Genomic DNA, 24462 nt, shown 5'->3' with positions numbered 1-24462 from the left:
CTCCTGACCTCAAGTGATCCGCCTGCCTCGGCCTCCCAAAGTGTGGGATTACAGGAGTGAGCCTCCACGCCCAGCCGGTTTTCTTTAATTGCAATTAAGTGAAATGTATTATATTCCTTTTAGAGGTAAAGAAATTATGGCTCAACTAGATTGAGTGACCTGCTAAAAGATCACTAGCTAATATTAGAGCCAAGTTCCGGACTCCAGGTTCAGATTTCTTTCCACCACAACAATGAGGCGCTTAGATCTCCAAGGCCCTAGTCCCTTTCCTCATAATATCATCTCGTTGAAAGGGCAGGGATTTACCCCGGTTTGCTCCCAGCGTCTAAGGCTCTCTCTGCCTGGCACATGGACAGGAATGTTGTCTATTTTGAGCAGGCACTCAATATATATTTATTGACTACAGATGCGCCACAATCTGCCCTGTGACTTTCAGCAAGTCGCTGTTCCTTTCTGGATTTCATCTCTATCCCCTGCTCGGCCCAGCCTCCACCCCGCGCCTCCTTGGCTCCTCCAGCCACTAGACTGCGCTATGGTGTTGGACCCCACCCAGCAGACAGCTGCGCCCTTCTTGGCCCGGCTGCGCCTTCGCCAGTCGGAGAGCGGATGGCGAAGAACCGGAAGTGCTGAAGTCTCTGAGGGCAAGGCCGCCGCTGCTGCCGCCGCTGCTTCTGAGTGCCGCGTTCGCCGCCTGTGTTGTCACCAGCGCCGCCGCTGAGGAAGCCACTGCAACCAGGACTGGAGTGGAGGCGCCGCAGCATGAAGCGGCGCAGGCCCGCTCCATAGCGCACGTCGGGACGGTCCGGGCGGGGCCGGGGGGGAAGGTGCAGTATCCGCCCCCCTCTCCTTCCCCTGCGTCGGCGAGGCTTGAGCGACGGCTCACCAGGCCCTCTCCCCCTCACGGAGGGACTGCTCGGCGCGTTCTCAGGGTCAGCGCGCTTTGCGGTTTACCCGACGCGCCGCCCTGTCCAGGGCAGAGCCGGTGGCTGGCCCCCCCTACTTGCCGGAAGAGGAAGCCGAGGCTCTGAGATTCCGAGTCAACCACCGTTCACTGGGCGCCCCCTGAGCTCTGGGCGCTGGCCTCCTGACTTCCACGTCCGTTATCTTAATTGAGTCTCGCTGGGGTTGGGAGGCCGGGTATTGTCAGCGCTTACAGATAAGGAAACGGAAGCCCACAGAGGCCAAGGGGTTTTCCTTAAGTCCAACTTGGCAGATGGGCTCTGGACTCAGATTTTCTGGTTTCCCATTCAGATTTTCTGGTTTCCCAGCTGGTGGTCATTTTTTCTCACCTGCCTCATGCTAGATCGATTCCCTCCCTGCTCACTGCCCCCTCCCATTCTGTTCCACCCACTTGCAACAGGACACTTTCCTGCCACACCTCTCTTCTCACACATTTTCTTCCTAAGACTTGGCATCCCTCCCATCTTCCTTCTCATATTCTCTGCTGTGCTTCTCCTCTTCTTCCTCAGTCATAGTTTTTCAAGATCTTTGCTCCCTCTGTGCTAATGAACCTCTCAACTAGGTGTGGACCCCCAAAGAGAGATTAGCTAGGCTTCAGTGAGGCTTTACGTGTTTAAGTGGACGGCTGTTTGGCCCTCGAGTTAAAAATTAAGGAATTTCACTTGAGTGGATCCAAACTCAAGAGTCCTAAAGGTATTTTCTGAGTCAGCATGCTCTATTTCTGAGTGAGGGACTTAGTGCTATGGTGTGTCTTGACATTTTAGTCCATTGTTGCTGTGCTGGCATAACCTTGCTGTTTTTCCTACACTTGCCACTTAGCTTTTCCCACCCCATCCCTTCATCACCTCCTTGGACTGTGGGAGCCCAAAATTAAAACTGATAGAGTAACAGATGTAATAGCAGACCTTCCTTTTTTTTTTTTTTCCTAAGCCAGAATTTCAACAAGTTTAATGCTGCTGCTTCCAGAAAAGTTACCTATTTAAATTATTCTCAGAGTAATGCAGCAAGAAAAAAAGCAAAAATGGAATGCACTTAAGATGAATAGGAAATTATCTCGTGAAATATCTTAAGTTATTAAATTCAAGTTAATTCCTTTTCTGCAAAAATGGCCTGTAACTCTTATTGGCTATCCTCCTGAGTTGATTCTCTCTCCATCCAGCTTGATATGACATTATTATGTAAAACAGGAACAGGAATAGGCACATAAAAATAAATTTTATTAATCATCTGCCGTTTTTGATGATTTGCAATAGTCACTGAGTAACTTCAGATCTGTATGCCTTTTGTAACTTTTTAAAAAGCCTTTCCATGATTTTCCTTTTAATGTATGTCTGGACACCAAGATTTACTATGTTAGGATATTCTTTTGACTATATTGGGCTACACATCTTTGAAATAAAATAATTCTTGGATTTTGATAACATAAAATGCTGATACAAAATAATCTAGGCATTATATATTGTCCCAAAAAGTGGTAGTTCGGTATCAGTTTTAACTATTGTTTTGGGGCTTCTCTTTTTGACCACATATGGTCCATCTTAATGATCAGAGTCTTATTATCTTATTTCATTATCCTGGTAAGCAGGCTTGGATGGTGAGAAAAGGAAAGATTCCTGTGAGAAGAGCAGGATGAGGAGAGGGAGTCTATGCTTGAAGTTGAGTCACTTGAAAAAGATCTCTTTGAGTGTGGAAGAGATCTGAGCAGATGAAAATAAAATCAGGTAGGCACCAGGGAAACTACTTAAGTGACGAGGTAGGTGGGACAGTGAGATATATGCACTGTGCTGAGAAGGTACACTGACCCTATTTTCCTGTTTTTGACATTAGAAAATTCAGATCACCTACTTTGAGAATGTATTTGCATATAATCTGGAACTAAGTCATTTACCAAACATCTGCACAGATTACCAATATTATATAATATCAGATATATTTTAGAAATGCAGGATGTACATTTGCTGTGAACATACAGAATAGCAGACTGTCATTTGGACTGTACAGTGTTTGTACATGTACACACACGTATGCATGTATATGCATCGAGTGTCTAGGGCTTAGTACAATTCAGGAATACCAGATAATTAAATGTAAGCTAATGTACCTTTTACATAGAAAAGATGTGACGCGAATGATAAGAAGCTGGGCATGGCCAGGCTTGGTGACTCACGCCTATAATCCTGCACTTTGGGCCAAGGCAGGAAGATTGCTTGAGGCCAGGAGTTCAAGACCAGCCTGGACAACATAGTGAAACCCCTATCTCTACAAAAAAGTTTTAAAAAATTAGCCAGGCATGGTGATGCATTCCTCTGGTCTTAGCTACTCAGGAGGCTGAGGCATGAGGATCCTCTGACTCCAGGAGTTCAAGGTTGTACCACTGCACTGCAGCTTGGGCAACAGTGAGACTTGTCTAAAAAAAATAAACTGGACAGTAAGGCTTCGGAGGAGGTCTTTCTGTTGAGCTTCCCTGTTCTGTTCACCAGTCCTATTCTTGCAAGCACTGGTTTGGAGATGAACTTCCAAACATAACACAAGAGAAGTTGAGAAAAATGAGCCCAATTTGTATAGTTTCTTTTCTCATTTGTCCCTCAGTCCATTAGATATAAAACTGGGTCCACTGGCCGGGCACGGTGGCTCACGCCGGTAATCCCAGCCCTTTGGGAGGCCAAGGTGGGTGGATCATGAGGTCAGGAGTTCAGAACCAGCCTGGTGAAGATGGTGAAACCCCATCTCTACTAAAAAATAGAAAAATTAGCTGGGCGTGGTGGCGGGCGCCTGTAATCCCAACTATTGTGGAGGCTGAGGCAGGAGAGTTGCTTGAACCCAGGAGACGGAGTTGCAGTGAGCTGAGATTGTGCCACTGCCCTCTAGCCTGGGTGACAGAGCAAGACTGCCTCAAAAAAAGAAAAAAGAAAAAACTGGGTCCATTGACATTTGGTAGAAAGTAGGCCTCCACTAGCTAGCTTTTAGTAGGGCAAGTAAACAACATATGATAGAATATAACCACCACAGTCACAGTCTTATAGTGTCAGTAAATATCAGTGTGCTGGATACTTATTGAGCTAAATGACTTTAATTCCCTGCCAAGCTGCTTTGGATTTTAGGATTTTAGTCATTGAAAGTGAATGCTCACTTGTTACAATATTACAGGCATACCTGATGTAACTGTCTAATAGGTTTTCTGGCCACTTCATTACTGTTATATTGAAAATGGTAACATAGGTAATTGCAGCATGAAAAAAGACAAAATAAGCTGCACACATAGTTCATTCAGTTATTTGGCATGCCACTAATGTGTGCTTAATGGACTAATTAACAATCCATACCTGCTAATAACTTTTAGTCTGTGATAGTTACTATGAATTGATGTTAACCTTCAAATTTGGGCTTTAAGAAAGATATATTAAATGTACAGCCTTGTATTTATTATTGTAGAAGTAGTTGATATGTTAAGTTTGGTTACATAAATGCAATTTAGTTTATCTCCCAAGTCCACATGTCTTTGACATTTATTAGTTCAAAAAGAGCAGATTGCCCAGAATTTTTATGTTCCTTCTTTTTGGCAATGTCATGAATAATATATGTTAGAATACCCACTTGTTTATGATAACACTTTTTGTTATTTGATACTTCGCTTGTGTTAAATGTTGGAAAAGATAAAGGAGAAATGCAACTTCTGGATTTGTGAAATGAGAATAAACATTATTAGCAGATGAAATATTAAACAGTAAGGGTTGAACTGGTAAACCTCAGTTTATGCTTTTATCAAAATACTGTTGGTACAAATATTAAATGCTTTCTGTATCAACAACTTCAGCTAATTAAAGCCACTTTAAGATAATATCTTTTTTTTTCTGCCATTTAATCAGTATATGTTGTATGATTGGTAAGAATAGTCATATAAGTTTCCTTAAAATATAGAGTCACCAGGCTGAGCGCGGTGGCTCATGCCTGCAATCCCAGCACTTTGGGAGGCTGAGGTGGGCGGATCACGAGGTCAGGAGATTGAGACCATCCTGGCTAACACAGTGAAACCCCATCTCTACTAAAAATACAAAAAAGTGGCCGAGCGTGGTGGCAGGCGCCTGTAGTGCCAGCTACTCGGGAGGCTGAGGCAGGAGAATGGCATGAACCTGGGAGGTGGAGCTTGCAATGAGCCAAGATGGTCCCACTGCACTCCAGTCTGGATAAGAGAGCAAGACTGCGTCTCAAAAAAAAAAAAAAAAAAAAAAAAAATAGAGTCACCACAAATGAAGATGATAGTGATGTATAGGCAAGAGCAGAAGACTCAAAAATGTACCAGCCGGTCAAGTGTTTTGTTTGGCTTTCTGTTTAAAAGGAAACAATATATTATCTTGGAGAAGTATCCTAGGAAGGTTATTACATGCATGTTATTTTTGACATTTTTATTACCGTTCTCATTTGTTGTGGTTATTTCTGTTAGCTGAAAAAAATCCACACTTACCAAATGTGTTACTTTTTAAAATGCAAAACACTTAGCTTCCTTGGCAGAGTTAGCTTCGCTATTGACATGCTCTTGGGTGGAGCATAGCAGCCAACTGGCAAATGGCCTGTTTCCTTCCAATGAGGGAAAGAAAAGGGAGTTTTGGCAAGAAATACCTAAGGAGAGCCTTTTATAAAAGTTACCAAAGGGATTTATAGGCACTGCGAAGTAGACCTGACCTCAATTTTTTTTTTAATTTCATTTTTAAACTGAACACGGAAGGGAGAGCTATTGCTTTTCTTACTAGGTTTCATTGCAGCTGTGCTAAAAAGAATTTTTTTCTTGCCCTCCCCACTCCCCCCGCTTTTTTTTTTTGAACCTATCAGAGAATCATTCTGATAATAGAAGACAGACCTGTGAACAGCTTCATGTGCCTTGTTTTTCTAGGAAAATGCAACATGGCAGCAGCAATGGAAACAGAACAGCTGGGTGTTGAGATATTTGAAACTGCAGACTGTGAGGAGAATATTGAATCACAGGATCGGCCTAAATTGGAGCCGTTTTATGTTGAGCGGTATTCCTGGAGTCAGCTTAAAAAGCTGCTTGCTGATACCAGAAAATATCATGGCTACATGATGGCTAAGGCACCACATGATTTCATGTTTGTGAAGAGGAATGATCCAGATGGGCCTCATTCAGACAGAATCTATTACCTTGGTGAGTACAAAGTCATAGTTTCTGAGAGAAAATGATCTCTTAAGTCAAAATTAACTCTAGATATAATTGACACTCAAAGTTTGATGAATAAATAAATTAGCGACTTTTGGTTCCATTAAAGGAAAAAACCTTTTAATTTGAAGAATTCGGTTTTGTTGTATTGCATTAACTTTATTTTCACTTGTAGGTAACAAACCATGAATTGATCATGATCATTTTTCAAAATCAAAGATGCCAGAAATTGCTTCTTCCTAAAGCTAGCTTGAAATGCCTTTCTTTAGATGGTCTGATTAGGAAAACAAACAATAAAACCATTAGTTTGTTCCCACTCAACAGCTGCTGCTTTTGTTTTTTTAATCCAAGGTTGTTTTTGGTCTCTTCTTCCCAAGTCCAGTCACTCCAGATTTAATGTCTGCCTAAATTAAATATGTTAATCTACTGATTTACTATCTTGTTGGTTAAAATTTTAAAGATAGGTTCCTTCCCTTCCTCCAAAATTTTTCCAGTATAAGTTTTATTCGTTTATATGAATGTGTGCATATATGTGTTTTATTTATTTGTGTGCGTGTGCAGTGTGTGTGTATGTATATGTGTATAGAGATATTAAAGATGTCTGCATGAGTTCATGTGATAATTTTAGATTTTTTTTTTTTTTTGAGACAGGGTCTCACTCTGTCACCCAGGTTGGAGTGCAGTGGCACACTAATGGCTCACTGCAGCCTTGACCTCCCAGGCTCAAACAGTCCTTCCACCCCAGCCTCCCTGGTAGCTGGGACTACCGGTGCATGCCACCACGGCCAGCTAATTTTTTGTATTTTTTTTTTTATAGAGATGGAGTTTTGCCACGTTGCTCAAGCTGGGACTCTTTTTTTTTTTTAATAACTTCAGAATATTCCATTATATAATTGTGCCATATTTTACTTAACCAGATCTCTAATAATGTTCACGTGCCGCCATAACCAGCTACTTTATTGAATTTTTTTGTAGAGACAGAGTTTTGCCACGTTGCTCAGGCTGGGATTCATTATTTTTTAACAACTCAGAATATTCCATTATATAATTGTGCCATAATTTACTTAACCAGACCTCCAGTAATGGCATTTCGGTTTTTCTGATCTGCTGTTACAAAAGAAGAGGAAGTGAATGTCACTATATTAGATCATTTTGCACATGCGTGAATATACCTGTAGAACTGATTCCTAAGAGTGGAATTGCTGGGAAAAAGGGTATATATATTTTGAATTTTGATTGATATTACTGAGCTCCCCTTCCAAAGAGTTTATACTGCCATGAACATTATCTCAGATTATCTATTTCTCCATGCATACACCAATAGTGAGTAATTAAACTTTTTTAACTTTCCCAGTCTGATTAGCGAACGGCAGTTTCTCATTGTTTTTATTTTATTTCTCTTATGAGTGAGGTTGAGCATCGTTTCACATGCTTAAAAAGCCATTTGTGGCTGGGCGCAGTGGCTCATGCCTGTATTCCCAGCACTTTGGGAGGCTGAGGCTGGCGGATCACTTGAGGTCAGGAGTTTGAGACCAGCCTGGCCAACATCATGAAACCGCGTCTCTACTAAAAATGCAAAAATTAGCCAGGTGTAGTAGCACACACTTGTAATCTCAGCTACTTGGGAGGCTGAGGCAGGAGAATTGCTTGAACCTGGGAGGTGGAGGTTGCAGTGAGCTGAGATCGTGCCACTGCACTCCAGCCTGGACAACAGAGCGAGAGACTTCATTTCAAGTAAAGAAAAAAAAAAGCCATTTGTATTTCTTTTCTGTGCAGTCACAGTCTATAATATTTGGTTTTTAATTGGGTTGGGTTTCTTTTTTCTTTTTTAAAGTTCTTTTCTTTTTCCACCCAACCCCTGAAGAGGGTTTCTTTTTCTTAATGATTTGAAGCCTTTTATATAATAAGTGAATTAATCCTTTGTGGAATTGTCCCACGTTTGTTTATTTTTTAATTATTTATTAAGTATTATTATTATTTTTTGAGACAGGGTCTCTGTCATCTAGACTGGAGTGCAGTGGCATGATCTTGGCTCACTGCATCCTTGACCTCCCAGGCTGAAGTGATCCTCCCGCCTCAATCTCCCAAGTAGCTGGACCTACAGGCGTGTGCCACCATGCCCAGCTAATTTATGTTTTGTTTTTTTTTTTCATAGAGGCAGGGGTTTTGCCATATTGTTCAGGCTGATCTGGAACTCCTGAACTCAGGCAATCTACCTGCCTCAGCCAGGATTACAGGCCTGAGCCACCAAACCCGGCCTTTTTTTTTTTTCCTTTTTTGAAATGGGGTCTCACTCTGTTGCCTAGGCTGGAGTGCAGTGGTGTGATCTTGGCTAACTGCAACCTCCACCTCCCAGGCTTAAGCCATCCTCCCATCTCAGCCTCCCAAGTAGTTGGGACTATAGGCACACACCACTATGCCCAGCTAATTTTTGTATTTTTGGTAGAGATGGGGTTTCACCATGTTGCTCAGGCTTGTCTCCAACTCCTGAGCTCAAACTCTCTGCCCACCTCAGCCTCCCAGAGTGCTGGAATTGCAGACATGAGCCACCACACCTGGCCAGAAATCTTTTATAAGAAATTATACGTTTTTGAGAGCCCTTATTCCAAATGTGGTATGCTTAGAAGAAGCTCTATTATTTAGTAACAAGCATTTTGTTACATTAGCATTTTACTTTATCGCATGCTTAATTTTGCCTCTTGTTCTTTGTCATGCTATCCTAAAGAGAAACAGGACTCATTGATACTGTTGCCTGAAGACATGGGACCAAATTGACTGCTGTAGCTCTAAAGACCGATAAATACCATTAGGAAAGCATGAGAAAAGCCCATTTTGTGCTTATGTCAGAACACAGAATGTACTGGGGAAATTTTTACTGGTGATGGATAAAGCTCCTAGTTGGAACTAGGAGCATATAGGGAGGGGCAAATGAAATGATTGTGGGGAATGGCTGTTATTGAGGAGAGAAGAAAACGAATTTTTCTTTTAATATTTTAAGACCGAAGGCTCTTAGAAAGAGAATGGTTAAGGAGGATATGATCACATTTTGTAAAATTGTGAATGGTATTGATGGGTGACCACAGTCTTAAGAATTCTATAACAGAGCAACTTGGGAATCTACAAAGTAGATTTTACACAAAATTGAGTGCTGAAGTAAATGTCAGTGGATATATAACTCTTTACTCCAAAGGCAATGTAAACTAATTAGAAAAATAAGAGAATAAAAAAAATATGTGGTTATTTGGAGGCTCATCCTCATGAGGGTTAGCATGGAAGTTAACCACACCTTTCCCTAGACTACCTTCTGCTGGCATTAATAATTCAGAAACACAGGTCAAGGGTCTCTTTCACCCAGGAGATTTCTTGTTATTTCTGTGTGATTTATTTTTTCCTTCCTTCACTCCTTCAGCTTTTTGGAAGCAATACCTTTTTTTTTTTTTTTTGAGATGGAGTTTTGCCCTTGTTACCCAGGCTAGAGTGCAGTGGAGTGATCTCGACTTACTGCAACCTCTGCCTCCCGCGTTCAAGTGATTCTCCTGCCTCAGTCGCCCGAGTAGCTGGGATTACAGGCATGTGCCACCACGCCTGGCTAATTTTGTATTTTTAGTAGAGACAGGGTTTCTCCGTGTTGGTCAGGCTGGTGTCGAGCTCCCAACTTCAGGTGATCCACCCACCTCAGCCTCCCAAAGTGCTGGGATTACAGGCATGAGCCACCACGCCTGGCCAGTAATACCTTTTTAGAGTAGAAAGGCTTTGTTTTACCTTATGTTTTCTTTGATTCACATCTTCATAACCATAGTGTTTCTGTCAGTCTTTTATATGTAACTTTTATATGTAACTCACTCTACACTGCTGTTATCTTCCCATCTAGTTATCACATGATTTCACAGAATTGATTTGACTTCTGCTTAATTTAGACCTTTTTCATTCGCCCTTCCCCAATAAAGGACAAAGAGATTTTCAGCAGATCAGATGCCAGATTCTGTGTTGTTTTAATATTAATATACTTTTATTGGAAACCCTAAAGGTCTTATTAACGATTATTGTTACAGAACTTTTTTTCTTTTTTTTTTTTTTTGAGATGGAGTCTTGCTCTGTTGCCCAGGCCGGAGTGCAGTGGTGTGATCTCGGTTTATTGCAGTCTCTGTCTCCTGGGTTCAAGCAATTCTTCTGCCTCTGCCACCTAAGTAACTGGGATTACAGGAACATGCCACCACACCCAACTAATTTTTTTGTATTTTTCATAGAGACGGGGTTTCACCATGTTGGCCAGCCTGGTCTCGAACTCCTGATTTCAAATGATCTGCCTGCCTTGGTGTCCCAAAGTGCTGGGATTATAGGCATGAGCCACCACGCCTAGCCTACAGAACTTTTATAATGAATAAAAACTAGAATTCAGTTAGATCTATGTGTTTCCAAGTAAGCACTTTAAATGTTTCAGAAACGGAAGAAACGGTAATCTGAAGTTGTTACATTGGAATCTCATGAGCCTGTTGCCAACTGGTAAAGGACTCACAATTTTTAAAAAATCCTGAAAATGGTACTTAACTTTTCTTTACACAGTAACTTACATACTTTTATGTTTATTTTGAGAGGGACTAAGATCTGATTACCAGAATGAAACCTGAGCATTTTTCTTTAAAGTCTCAGGTTTCTTTTTGTTGTTGTTGTTGTTGTTTTAAGATGGGATCTTGCTATGTTGCCTAGGCTTGTCTTGAATTCCTGGGTTCAAGTGATCCTCACACCTTAGCCTCCCAAGTAGCTGGGATTATAGGCATGTGTACTGGGGCAGGCTAGCCTTGGTTTTATTGAAAATTTTTATGGTGTATGGCATAAGCACCTTCTACTTGTTAACATTCATTATAAATCCCATAGAGTGCAAAATATTGCAGTGTATAGAAGGCATTATATACTTGTAACTGTGACTGTCGTAAGAATGCTATTTGAAAAAATAATAATAAATGATTGCTTTCTCCTATAGCCATGTCTGGTGAGAACAGAGAAAATACACTGTTTTATTCTGAAATTCCCAAAACTATCAATAGAGCAGCAGTCCTAATGCTCTCTTGGAAGCCTCTTTTGGATCTTTTTCAGGTAGGATTAAATGTTGTTATTCCTATGATTTGGTGTATGTGTTCAGATACTGCATTTATTTAAAAGTTGGGATTTTATATTTAAAGTAGATGTAAATAAAAAAAATTAAAACTTTTTTTTTTTTTTTTTTTTGAGACGGAGTCTCGCTCGCCCGGGCTGGAGTGCAGTGGCCGGATCTCAGCTCACTGCAAGCTCCGCCTCCCGGGTTCACGCCATTCTCCGGCCTCAGCCTCCCGAGTAGCTGGGACTACAGACGCCCGCCACCTCGCCCGGCTAGTTTTTTGTATTTCTTAATAGAGACGGGGTTTCACCATGTTAGCCAGGATGGTCTCGATCTCCTGACCTCGTGATCCGCCCGTCTCGGCCTCCCAAAGTGCTGGGATTACAGGCTTGAGCCACCGCGCCCGGCCAAAAAAATTAAAACTTTTTATGTTTTTGTATGTGTGACCCTGAAATTCCATTTAATTCTTGATATATGAAACTAAGAGATAATAAAATTCAGTTTTTTAAACTGCTTTCTCCCTGTTTAACTGCGTTTCCCTTTCATAAACTTTGTACTTATGTAGTTCTCACATTTTTTAAAGGAGCTGTTCACAGAAAAGAACTGATAATTATTTCCAGAAAGGCTTATTTATATATTGTAATTGATTTTGTAGTTTTAAAGCTCAGTAACAGCACTAAAATAAAGGTACAAAGTTCAGTTTTACCTTCTAAATAGTATAATTCCATTTATGTAAAATCAAAGGTTGGGGTTTTATTTCACCCAATATTTTATCTTTATTTTTTGTTTTTAAAAACTATTTTATATAAATGTAAAATATAAAATAGTTTTTAAACATATATATATGTTTAATAAGATGGGGTCTTGCTATGTTGTCCAGGCTGGTCTCAAACTCCTGGGTTCAAGCAATCTGCCTGCCTCAGCTTTCCACAGTGCTGGAATTACAGGAGTGAGCCACTTCACCTGGCTGATTTTATCTTTAGATAAGAAAGTACATTGTTGAAAATACCCCAAAGATAATGTTTTAGTATAATCGTTTGCTTCTTTGGTTCTTATTACTATTTTTACAGTGAGTATTTATTCATTTATTATTATCATTTTTTTTTTGAGATGGAGTTTTGCTCTTGTTGCCCAGGCTGGAGTTCAATGACATAATCTCAGCTCACTGCAACCTCCACGTCCTGAGTGCAAGCAATTCTCCTGCCTCAGACTCCCAAGTAGCTGGGATTACAGGCATGCGCCTCTGTGCGCAGCTAATTTTGTATTTTTAGTAGAACTGCGGTTTCACCGTGTTAGCCAGGATGGTCTCAATCTCCTGACCTTGTGATCCACCCACCTTGGCCTCCTGAAGATTATAGTCGTGAGCCACCGCACCTGGCCTGGGCCAACTATTTGTTAACTGAATAACATGAATGTGCTGTTTCTCATAGAAATTTAAAACAAAAAAACATAACAACTAATCTCTTTTTTTTTTTTTTTTTTTTTTTTGAGACACAGTCTCACTCTGTAACCCAGGCTGGAGTGCAGTGGCGCCATCTCAGCTCACTGTAACCTCTGCCTCCCAGGTTCAAGTGATTCTCCTGCCTCAGCCTCCCAAGTAGGTGGAATTATAGGTGCACACCACCATGCCTGGCTAATTTTTGTATTTTCGGTAGAGACAGGGTTTCACCATGTCGCCCAGGCTGGTTTCGAACTCTTGGCCTCAAGTGATCCACCACCTCAGCTTCCCAAAGTACTGGGATTACAGGTGTGAGCCACTGCACCTGGCCACAACTAATCGTTTTCACTGCAACTATTTATTATGAACATTTGCCCTTTACATAGGCATGTGACTTTTCTTTAAAACAGAAAAAATTTCTTATTCTAAGACCAGTGTCTTTAACTAAAATAATGATAATTTTGTCATAGAAAAATTGGCAAAAGTTTTTTAAACTTTTATAATGGAAATTTTTAAAGCATGCAAAAGTAGAATAATGTGAAATATTTTCAACAAGGATTAAATCTTAGGCATCAGCGTTGATTGTAGGCCTACTAACTTCCCCTCACAACCCCCCACCCCTACTACTCAGATTTTTTCTTTGTTTGTTTTGAGAGAGTCTCACTGTCGCCCAGGCTGGAGTGCAGTGGTGCCATCGCTGCTTACTGCAAGCTCTGCCTTCTGGGTTCACATCATTCTCCTGCTTCAGCCTACCTAGTAGCTGGGACTACAGGCGCCTGCCACTGTGCCCAGCTAATTTTTTGTATTTTTGGTAGAGACGGGGTTTCACTGTGTTAGCCAGGATGGTCTCAGTCTCCTGACCTCGTGATCTGCCTGCCTTGGCCTCCCAAAGTGCTGGGATTACAGGTGTGAGCCACCGGGCCTGGCCCTGCTCAGACGATATTAAAGAAGATACCAGATATGTCATTCTTGAAATACATCAGTAGGTATCTCTAAAAGATACCAATTTTTTTAAAAAATTGAGACAACATTTCACTCTCATCCAAGTTGGAGTCCAGTGGTGTGTGATCACAGCTCACTGCAGCCTTAACTTCCTGAGCTCGAGCTAGAGTGCAGTGGCACAATCTCAGCTCACCGCAACCTCTGCCTCCCGGGTTCAAGCGATTGATTCTCCTGCCTCAGCCTCCTGAGTAGCTGGGACTACAGCGTGTGCCATCACTCCTAGCTAATTTTTGTATGTTTAGTAGAGACAGGGTTTCACCACGTTGGCCAGGATGGTCTCGATCTCTTGACCTTGTAGTCCGCCTACCTCGGCCTCCCAAAGTGCTGGGGTTACAAGCATGAGCCACCACGCCTGGCCCTACTGCAATTTTTTTTTTTTTTTTTTGAGACGGAGTCTCACTGTGTCTCCCAGACTAGAGTGCAGTGGCACGATCTCAGCTCACTGCAAGCTCTACCTCCCAGGTTCATGCCATTCTCCTGCCTCAGCCTCCTGAGTAGCTGGGACTACAGGCGCCCGCCACCACGCCCGGCTAATTTTCTGTATTTTTAGTAGAGACAGGGTTTCACCGTGTTAGCCAGGATGGTCTCGATCTCCTGACCTCATGATCCACCCGCCTCGGCCTCCCAAAGTGCTGGGATTACAGACGTGAGCTACCACGCCCAGCCTTTTTTTTTTTTTTTAATGGAGTTTCACTCTTGTCGCCCAGGCCTGAGTGCAATGGCACAATCTCAGCTCACTGCAACCTCTGCCTCCCGGGTTCAAGCTATTCTGCCGCAGCCTCACAAGTAGCTGGAATTACAGGCATGCGCCACCATACCCGGCTAATTTTGTATTTTTTAGTAGAGAAGGGGTTTCTCCATGTTGGTCTGGCTGGTCTCAAACTTCTGACCTCAGGTGATCCTCCCACTTCGGCCTCCCAGAGTGCTGGGATTATAGACGTGAGCCACTGCGCCTGGCCCACAATTTTTTTTAAAACGGCCCAGGCACAGTGGCTGATGCCTGTAATCGCAGCACTTTGGGAAGCCAAGGAGGGTGGATCACTTGAGGCCAGGAGTTCAAGACCAGGCTGACCAACATGGTGAAACCCCATCTCTACTAAAACAAATATAGAACAGGCTGGGTGCAGTCACTCATGCCTATAATCTCAGCACTTTGGGAGGCCGAGGCGGGTGGATCACCTGAAGTCAGGAGTTCAAGACCACCCCAGCCAACATGGTAAAACCCCATCTCTACTAAAAATATTTTTTAAAAGTCAGGCATGTTGGCAGGTGCCTGTAATCCTAGCTACTCGGGAGGCTGATGTGAGAGAATCGGTTGAACCCGGGAGGCAGAGGTTGCAGTGAGCTTAAATTGTGTCATTGCACTCCACCCTGAGCGACAGAGCAAGACTCCATCTCAAAAAATAATAATAAATGAAAATTAGCCAGGTGTGGTGGGATGGACGCCTGTAGTCCCAGCTACTCGTGAGGCTGAGGCAGGAGAATCGCGTGAGCCAAGGAGGCAGGGGTTGTAGTGAGCTGAGATGGCACCGCTGCACTCCAGCTAGGGTGACCGAGGGAGAGACTTGTCTCAAAAAAAAAAAAAAGTAATCAATAATAAATAAAGAAATACTTCAGGCTGGGCACGGTGGCTCACGCCTGTAATCCCAGCACTTTGGGAGGCTGAGGCAGGTGGATCACCTGAGATCAGGAGCTCGAGACCAGCCTCATCAACATGGAGAAACCTCCTCTCTAATAAAAATACAAAATTAGCTGGGCATGGTGGCGCATGCCTGTAATCCCAGACACTCGGAAGGCTGACACAGAAGAATCTCTTGAACCTGGGAGGCAGAGGTTGCGGTAAGCCGAGATCACACCATTGCACTCCAGCTTGGGCAACAGAGCAAGGCTCCGTCTCAAAAAAAACAAAATAAAACAAAACAAAAAAAAAACTTCATTGTGTTTCAAGATTGCTTTGAGTATTCTGTGTCTCATGCAATTCTATGTGAATATTATTAGGGTCAGCTTGTCTATATCTGGAAAAAAGGCTTTTGGAATTTTGATAGGCATTTACACTGTATTCCAATCCATGCATATGTGATGTCTTTCTATTTATTTAGATCTTTACTTTCTTTGAACAGTGTTTCACAGTTTCCCTTATACACATCTTGTTCTTCTTTGGTTAAATTTACTACTAAGTATTTTTGTTTTCTTTTTTTATTTTAATGTCAGTCAAATTTAGCAGTTAGGGGTTGTATACCAACTTTAGTGACACTAATGTTAATAGGTTCTGATAACCCACTACTATTAGGTCAGCGTATGTTTTTTTAAATAATATTTAAAGTATAATTTTCATTCTTTTTTTTTTTTGAGACAGATTCTTGCTCTGTCACCCAGGCTGGAGTGAGGTGGCATGATCTTGGCTCACTGCAACCTCCGCCTCCCAGGTTCAGGCAATTCTCCTGCCTCAGCCTCCCTAGTAGCCGGGACTACAGATGCGCACCACCATGCTCGGCTGATTTTTGTATTTTTAGTAGAGGTGGGGTTTCACTGTGTTGGTCAGGCTGGACTTGAACTCCTGACCTTGGGTGATCCACCTGCCTCGACCTCCCAAGGTACTAGGATTACAGGCACAAGCCACCACGCCCAGCCACAAACTTTCTTTGAGAGACATTATAACAAATATGTTTTAAGTAGGAAAAGAAAACCACAGAGATTCTGCTCTGAAGTTTTTTTGTTTTCCATTTACTTAGCAAATATCCTGAAAAAGCAAAAAACAATACCATTGTTAAATAAGTAACAGACAGTAACTCCTATAAATAATTTAGGACATAAATGAAAGAAATCACTTCTTTCCCAGCGCTGGGAGGCAGAGGTGGACAGCTCACTTGAGACCAGGAGTTTGAGACCAGCTAGGCCAACATGGCGAAACTCCATTTCTACTAAAAATACAAAATATTAGCTGGGCATGGTGGTACATGCGTGTAATCCCACCTACTCAGGAGGCTGAGGCACAAGAATCACCTGGTTATAGTGAGCTGAGATCACGCCACGGCAGTCCAGCCCAGGCAACAGAGTGAGAGTTTTGTCTCAAAAAAAAAAAAAGAAAAAGAAATCACTGTGAAATAGTGAATTGGAAAATTGGAAAATTTTGCTAGCTGAGAATTCAAGCAAGGTTTTGGGGTATAAGTAAACTGGGATAGGTAGAAAGAAAAGCATTCTTCCAAGAGTCCAGGGAAGAGGGGTAGAACAGACAAAGACCAGGAGACAGAAAACCACTCATTAAGTTTTATTTAGATCAGTGATGTGACCAGCTTGACCTCTAAGGTTTTAGTAAGAGGAGTATTGCTAGTATAGTGGAAGAGTATTAATAACAGCTGACACATTTGAGAGCTTAATCTGTGTCAGTCATTGTGCTAAACATTGTACATATTTTATCTAAATCTTCACAAAACTGATGTAGATGATTTATTACTATTTTGAAAATGAAGACAATTACTTTTGAATAAATTAAGCTACTTTCTCAAGGTTAGACTTCTAGTGAAGGGTCAAAGCTTGGATTCAAACCACTTGACTTAGAAGTCTGTGCTCTTAACTGTGTGCTGGCTACTAAATTACAGTTAAGTTTTAGAAAGTCTTGAATGCCAACATGATTAGACTTTATTCTTGTTCTCTAATGTATACAGTAATCATCTAAAGACCCTTTACTAGGAAATCTTTCAGCAGATTTCCTAAAGTTAATCTGCTTAAAGTTGCCAGCAAATTTTGGGGTCACTTAACATGTAGACCGTGCTCGGTGAATTAGAAGGCTGAAAAAAAAAATGTAGAGTCAATAATGTTGGAGATTCTAGGATTTCAGTGCCGAAAGCAAAAGACGGTTTTTCAGAAGACTGGAATAAGTGACTTTCCTTTCACATTAGGCAACACTGGACTATGGAATGTATTCTCGAGAAGAAGAACTATTAAGAGAAAGAAAACGCATTGGAACAGTCGGAATTGCTTCTTACGATTATCACCAAGGAAGTGGAACATTTCTGTTTCAAGCTGGTAGTGGAATTTATCACGTAAAAGATGGAGGGCCACAAGGATTCACGGTAAGTTGGAGTTGCTAGTGGTTAAATCTGATTTGGATCCAAAAGGTTATTTGCACCCAAATCAGAAAGGTAATTAATAAACAAACCAGAAACTTCAGTTTACCCACCAACGAAGAAATTTAATAGCAGTGAAAACAAGAAACATGGAGATTAGTTTCCAATTTTAAGAGCTAATTTTTTTTTTTTTTTTTTTTTTGAGGCAGAGTTTCACTCTTGTTGCCCAGGCTGGAGTGCAATGGTGCCATCTCGGCTCACCGAGATGGCTTCAAGCGATTCTCCTGCGTCATCCTCCCAAGTAGGTGGGATTACAGGCATGCACCACAGCCCCCGACTAATTTTGTATTTTAAGTAGTGATGGGGTTTCTCCATGTTAGTCAGGCTGGTCTCGAACTCCCGATCTTAGGTTATCTGCCTGTCTCGGCCTCCCAAAGTGCTGGGACTACAGGCGTGAGCCACTATACCCGGCCTTAGGAACTAATTTTCTTTAACCAGCTCAGGCAACAGAGAGAGACCCGTGTCTCTACAAAAAAATTTTAAAAACTTAGCTGGGCATGGTGGTGCACACCTTTAATCCCAGCTACTTAGGAGTCTGAGATGGGAGGATCGCTTGAGCCTAGAGGTCAAGCTACAGTGAACTGTGATTGTGCCACTGCACTCCAGCCTAGATGACAGACAAAGACCTTATCTCAAAACAAAAGAGTTAATAATCTTTCTAGTTACATTAAGATGCCATTTTTAGGCCAGACACGGTGGCTCACGCCCATGATTCCAGCACTTTGGGAGGCCGATGTGGGCAGATTGTTTGAGCCCAGGAGTTCCAGACCAGTGTGGAAAACATGGCAAAACCCCATCTCTACAAAAAATGCAAAAATTAGCCAGGAAAGCTAGCATGCGCCTGTAGTCCCAGCTACTCAGGAAGCTGAGGTGGGAGGATCACTTGAGCCTGGGAGGCAGAGGTTGTAGTGCACCGAGATTGTGCCGCTGCACTTTAGTGTGGATGACAGAGTGAGATCCTGTCTCAAAAAAAAAAAAAAAAGATACAAATTTTAAAGTGGTAAAAATACTTGCTGTACAGAAAGATAGAGTAGGCCATGGGTAGTGGCTTACGCCTGTAATCCCAGCACTTTGGGAGGCTGAGGCGGGTGGATCACTTGAGGTCAGGAGTTTGAGACCAGCCTGGCCAACATGGTGAAACCCTGTCTCTACTAAAAATACAAAAATTAGCTAGGTGCACCTGTTGTCCCAGCTACTCGGGAGGCTGAAGCACGAGAATTGCTTGAATCCGGGAGTTGGATGGAGGTTGCAGTGAGCCGAGATCGTTCTACTGCCCTCCATCCTGGGTGACAGTGAGACTACCTAAAAGAGAGAGAGAGAAAAAAAAAAGAAAGGTAAAGGGCATTAGTTCCCACTTCCTGTGTAAGCATTGAGGGAGATTTTGGAAGATCGTTATCACAAGGCAATTTTTTGTTTCCCTTGAAAGCTAATTCATCTTAATAAATTATATATATACACACACACTTTTTTTTTTTTCTTTGGAGAGAGTCTTGCTCTGTCACCCAGGCTGGAGTACAGTGGCGATATCATGGCTCACTGCAGCCTCAAACTCCTGGGCTCAAGCAATCCTCCCACCTCGGCCTCCTTGAGTGGCTGGGTAGCTATAGATATGTGCCGCCACACCCGACTAATTTAAAAAAATTATTTTTAGAGGTGAGGGTCCCACTATATTGCCCCAGCTTGTCTTGGACTTTAGGCTCGAGTGATCCTCTTGCCTCAGCCTCTCAAGTGGCTTATGTTTGGTTTTATTCTAGGCAATTCATTATGAGCTTCAGGAACTCTTGAGAGAATTGTGATGATCCTGGCTTCTATTACATTTTTATCAGCAAACTATTTTATATTGGTAAAAATAATTTTAAAATATTTAATAAAATATTTGATGAATATGTGTTCAATAACAATGTTTAATGAACAGTAAATACTCTTAAGAGGTATTGGGGCAGGTTGGGGCAACAAAATTTATGAAGTACTGTTTTATTGTCTTTATGTCCTCTCCTATTACCCTTAGCTTTTTCATTCAAAGTAAAAAAATGAGTCCTTTCTGGTAAGTTAAGGCAATGGAAAGTATATTTTTCTGGGAAGCAATGATCATTGTTGACTTTTTTTTTTTTTTCCTGAGACTGACTCTCTCTGTCACCCAGGCTGGAGTGCAGTGGCACTATCTTGGCTCACTGCAATAGCTGCCTCCCGGGTTCAAGCGATTCTCCTGCCTCAGCCTCCCAAGTAGCTGGGACTATAGGTGCCCACCACGATGCCCAGCTAATTTTTGTATTTTTGGTAGAGATGCAGTTTCACTATGTTGGTCAGGCTGATCTTGAACTCCTGACATCAGGTGATCTGCCTGCATTGGCCTCCCAAAGTGCTGGGATTACAGGTGTGAGCCACCACGCCTGGCCTCATTGTTGACATTTTACCTAGAAATATTCTTCTTCATATAGAAAGCGTGCTGGAACATGTATGTGTCAGCCTGATATTTACCTTAGAATGTTGTTTACTTTTCTAGCAACAACCTTTAAGGCCCAATTTAGTGGAAACTAGTTGTCCCAACATACGGATGGATCCAAAATTATGCCCTGCTGATCCAGACTGGATTGCTTTTATACATAGCAATGATATTTGGATATCTAACATCATAACCAGAGAAGAAAGGAGACTCACTTATGTGCACAATGGTAAGGCATAGTTCTTCAAATTTACTTTTCTGAACAGTATTTTTTGAAGTATAATTTGCTTCTTGCATTTTGACATTAGATCACCAAGCTGGGTGATCTTTGTGTTTGAAATTCAAGTCTTTAAAATTTTTTAAAAATAGAGAAAAGTACAGAGGATAACTGGTATGTACCACATGTATAATACTGCTTTATCTTAATGTTCATTTTCAAACAGTGCAACAAAAAAACCTCTGACATGATTGTTCTTTTAGCCTAATAAGACTGCCAGAATTTTCATAGAACTCTTGTTATTAAAATAAAATTTTAGGCTGGGCATGGTGGCTCCTAGGACTCTGGGAGGCTGAGGCAGGTAGATTGTTTGAGCCCAGAAATTGAAGACCAGGATGGGCAACATGGTGACACCCCGTTTGCCAAAAAAATACAAAAAATTAGCTGAGCATAGTGGCGTGTATAATTCTAACTACCTGGGAGACTGAGGTAGGAGGATCACTTGAGTCCAGGAGGTCGAGGCTGTGGTGAGCCATGATTGCACCGTTGTACTCCAGCCTGGGCGACAGAGTGAGACTGTCTCAAAAATAAAAAAAAAATAATAATAAATAAATAAGTTTTGTTTTTGAGAAACAGATAGAAAAACCAATTACACACTCTAAGAAACTACTTGAGGCCAGGCATGGTGGCTCATGCCTGTAGTCCCAGCACTTCGGGAGGCCAAGGCAGGTGGATCATCTGAGGTCAGGAGTTCTAGACAGTCTGGCCAACATGGTGAAACCCTGTCTCTACTAAAAATACAAAAATTAGCCGGGCATGGTGGTGCGTGCCTGTAAATCCCAACTACTAGGGAGGTTGAGACAGGAGAATTACTTGAACCTGGGGGGCGGAGGTGGCAGTGGCTGAGATCATGCCACTGCACTTCAGCCTGGGCAAGAGAGCAAGACCTTGTCTCAAATAAAATAAAATAAAATAAAATAAAATAAAATAAAATAAAATAAAACTACTTGAGACTGAGACAGGGGGAAGCCTGGGCAACATAGTAAGACCTTGTCTCTACCAAAAAAAAAAAATTAGCTGGATGTGGTGGCACATGCCTGTAGTCCCAGCTATTCAGGAGGCTGAGGCAGGCGGATCACTCAAGCCTAGGAGGTTGAGGCTAAAGTGAGACATGGTTGCACCACTGCACTCCAGCCTGGGTGACAGAGTGAGACCCTGTCTCAAAAAAAATTTATCCTTCAGTTTCGGAGAGCCTACTTAGTTATTGTCATAATAGGAAAAATAGAACTTTGTAGAACTATGTATATTGTGGGAATATTTAATTAAGTTTTATCGAAGTGGCTATGATAATACTAAGCAGTATTCAAAGCACAGAAAGCTGTGGTTTCCTCTAAAGGTTTCATACAAATGAAAGATGGGAAATAGTGTATTGCTTTTTCTTTGAACACGTGAAACAGAGTTTAAGATTAAGTACCATAATGGGCCGGGCGCAGTGGCTCAAGCCTGTAATCCCAGCACTTTGGGAGGCCGAGACGGGTGGATCACGAGGTCAGGAGATCGAGACTATCCTGGCTAACACGGTGAAACCCCGTCTCTACTAAAAAATACAAAAAACTAGCCAGGCGAGGTGGCGGGCGCCTGTAGTCCCAGCTACTCGGGAGGCTGAGGTAGGAGAATGGCGTGAACCTTGGAGGCAGAGCTTGCAGTGAGCTGAGATCTGGCCACTACACTCCAGCCTGGACCAAAGAGCGAGCCTCTGTCTCCAAAAAAAAAAAAAAAGGGAGATTAAGTACCATAATGAAGATGAAGACTGAAAATTCTTTTGTCTAACTTTTGCTTAATCTTACGTTCACAAAGCTGATTTACTGTCATCTTTCTTAATCATTATCCCCTCATCATCATCAATCATTAGTTAAAATTAATTACAGACCAGGTGTGGTGGCTCACACCTGTAATCCCAGCACTTTGGGAGGCTGAGGCAGGCGATCACGAGGTCAAGAGATCGAGACCATCCTGGCTAATATGGTGAAACCCTGTCTCTACTAAAAATACAGAAAATTAGCCGGGCGTGGTGGCGGGCGCCCGTAGTCCCAGCTACTCGGGAGGCTGAGGCAGGAGAATGGTGTGAACCCGGGAGGCAGAGCTTGCAGTGAGCTGAGATGGTGCCACTGTACTCCAGCCTGGGTGACAGAGCGAGACTCCTTCAAAAAAAAAGAAAGTCATTGTTAACAGATATGTTACAGGTAGGAAAACAAAATGATACATATTCTCTCAAGTTTTTTTTTTGTTCTTTTTTTTTTTTGAGACAGAGTCTCACTCTGTCACCCAGGCTGGAGTGCAATGGTGCGATCTCTGCTCACTGCAACCTCCGCCTCTTGGGTTCAGTTGATTCCCCTGCCTCAGCCTCCCGAGTAGCTGGGATTACTGGCTAATTTTTTTTGTATTTTTAGTACAGACAGTTTCACCATGTTGACCAGGGTGGTCTCAATCTTCTGATCCTGTGATACACCCACCTCGGCCTCCCAAAGTGCTGGGATTATAGGCATGAGCCACTGTGCTCAGCCTGTTTGTTTTTTGTGGCAAAGTCTCGCTCTATTGCCCAGGCTGGAGTGCAGTGGCGTTATCTCAGCTCACTGTAACGTCTGCCTCCTGGGTTCAAGTGATTCTCATCCCTCAGCCTCATGAGTAGCTGGGATTACAGGTGCATGCCACCACACCTGGTTAATTTTTGTATTTTTAGTAGAGACGGGGTTTCACCATGTTGGCCAGGCTGGTGTTGAACTCCTGACCTCAAGTGATCCGCCCACCTCCGCCTCCCAAAGTGCTGAGAACAGGCGTGAGCCACGGCACCTGGCCAGACATAGGGTTTTATAAGAGCACTAAAGTGGGAAAGTGGTCAGGGAAGGCTTTCCAGAAAAGATGGCACCTAAACTGATCCTAAGTAATGTCTATATATTATCCAGTACACTCCTGACAAAGCGACTACATGAGAAAGGTCTTGATGCAAAAGACATCATGGTGTTTGTGAGGAGGTAGAAGCAGTGTGAAGGTCCTGAAGCATAAGTTCTGAGTCAAGAAGTAGCAAAAGACTGGCAGATAAGGGCCAGGACAAGGGTAGACCATATTTTCTGTAAATGAACATGGACTTTATCATGATATGAGGGTCCATGGAAAAGTTTTTAACAGTTGTGTGATCATAATCATCATGTTGTCCATAAGTTGCTCTGGATACTTTGTGGAAGTTAAATTCAAGAAACATGGGTAGAGACAGGAACACCAAAGCTTGACTGTTGCAGTTATCCAAGTTATATGGCCTAAATCTAGAGCATAGGATAGAGACAAAGGGATGGAGTAGGGAAAACCTTAAGTTAAAAGTACAGATTTTGGCGTTTAATAGATCTCCCTTTGAAGTCAGGAAATCAGAACAGCTGTTCTACTACCAATGGCAGTAGAAAGATTACGTTGGTAGTTAATAAATCTGTTTTGGAAATCCAAGCCATTTTTTCATGCCTTTTTTTTTTTTTTTTTCCCCCATTTTTTTGAGACAGGGTCTCCTGTTGGCTCACTGCAGTCTTGACGGGGCTCCAGCAATCCTCCCATCTCAGCTCCCCTGAATAGCTGAGACTACAGGTGTGTGCCACCATGCCTGCCTAATTTTTAACTTTTTTTGTAGAGACAAGGTCTCCCTGTGTTGTCAAGGCTGGTCTTGAACTCCTTGACTCAAGTGATTCTCTCACCTCAGCCTCCTAAATTGCTGGGATTATAGGCATGAGCCAACAAACCCAGCCCATTTTTTCATGTTTCAGCAAACACTGGACACTTGCTATGTACCAGTTATTATGCTTGAGGCTGAGACTGCAAAGCTGTGATATAACGGTCAGAGTTAAGGCATTTTTAGTAATTTTTTTTCTTCTGTAAAATTGTTTTCCACAGGATTTGTGAAGATTGGCAGAATTTAAAATGGAAAGCACTGGAATCCTGCAGGACATTATACTAGTGCTTTTATTCTT

General features: G+C 42.2%; 1 protein-coding gene across 10 annotated transcripts in view; it reads left to right on the top strand.

The window, feature by feature from the left end:
- The first annotated feature begins 595 nt into the window (after positions 1–595).
- The window catches only part of DPP8 (dipeptidyl peptidase 8), a 76213-nt gene continuing 52346 nt past the window's right edge, over positions 596–24462 (top strand). For 3 of the 10 annotated variants that reach the window (XR_003120204.1, XM_025390142.1, XM_025390138.1), the window contains exons 1-5: positions 596–824; positions 5849–6118; positions 11112–11224; positions 17565–17738; positions 20296–20464. Coding sequence is in view for 8 of the 10 variants with exons in the window: in XM_025390142.1 (XP_025245927.1) it covers positions 5860–6118; positions 11112–11224; positions 17565–17738; positions 20296–20464 (715 nt within the window). In the remaining 2 variants the exon portion in view is untranslated. Of the gene's footprint in view, positions 1096–2545; positions 2682–5579; positions 6119–11111; positions 11225–17564; positions 17739–20295; positions 20465–24462 lie in introns of those variants that run through there. The other 7 variants (XM_025390140.1, XM_025390136.1, XR_003120203.1 and 4 more) reach the window with 4 other exon arrangements.

Source organism: Theropithecus gelada, chromosome 7a, assembly GCF_003255815.1.
Source record: "Theropithecus gelada isolate Dixy chromosome 7a, Tgel_1.0, whole genome shotgun sequence".
In the NCBI taxonomy this organism is placed as follows: domain Eukaryota; kingdom Metazoa; phylum Chordata; class Mammalia; order Primates; family Cercopithecidae; genus Theropithecus; species Theropithecus gelada.
The sequence above is the reverse complement of the archived record's forward strand: the minus strand, read 5'-3'. Positions and strand labels throughout refer to the sequence as shown.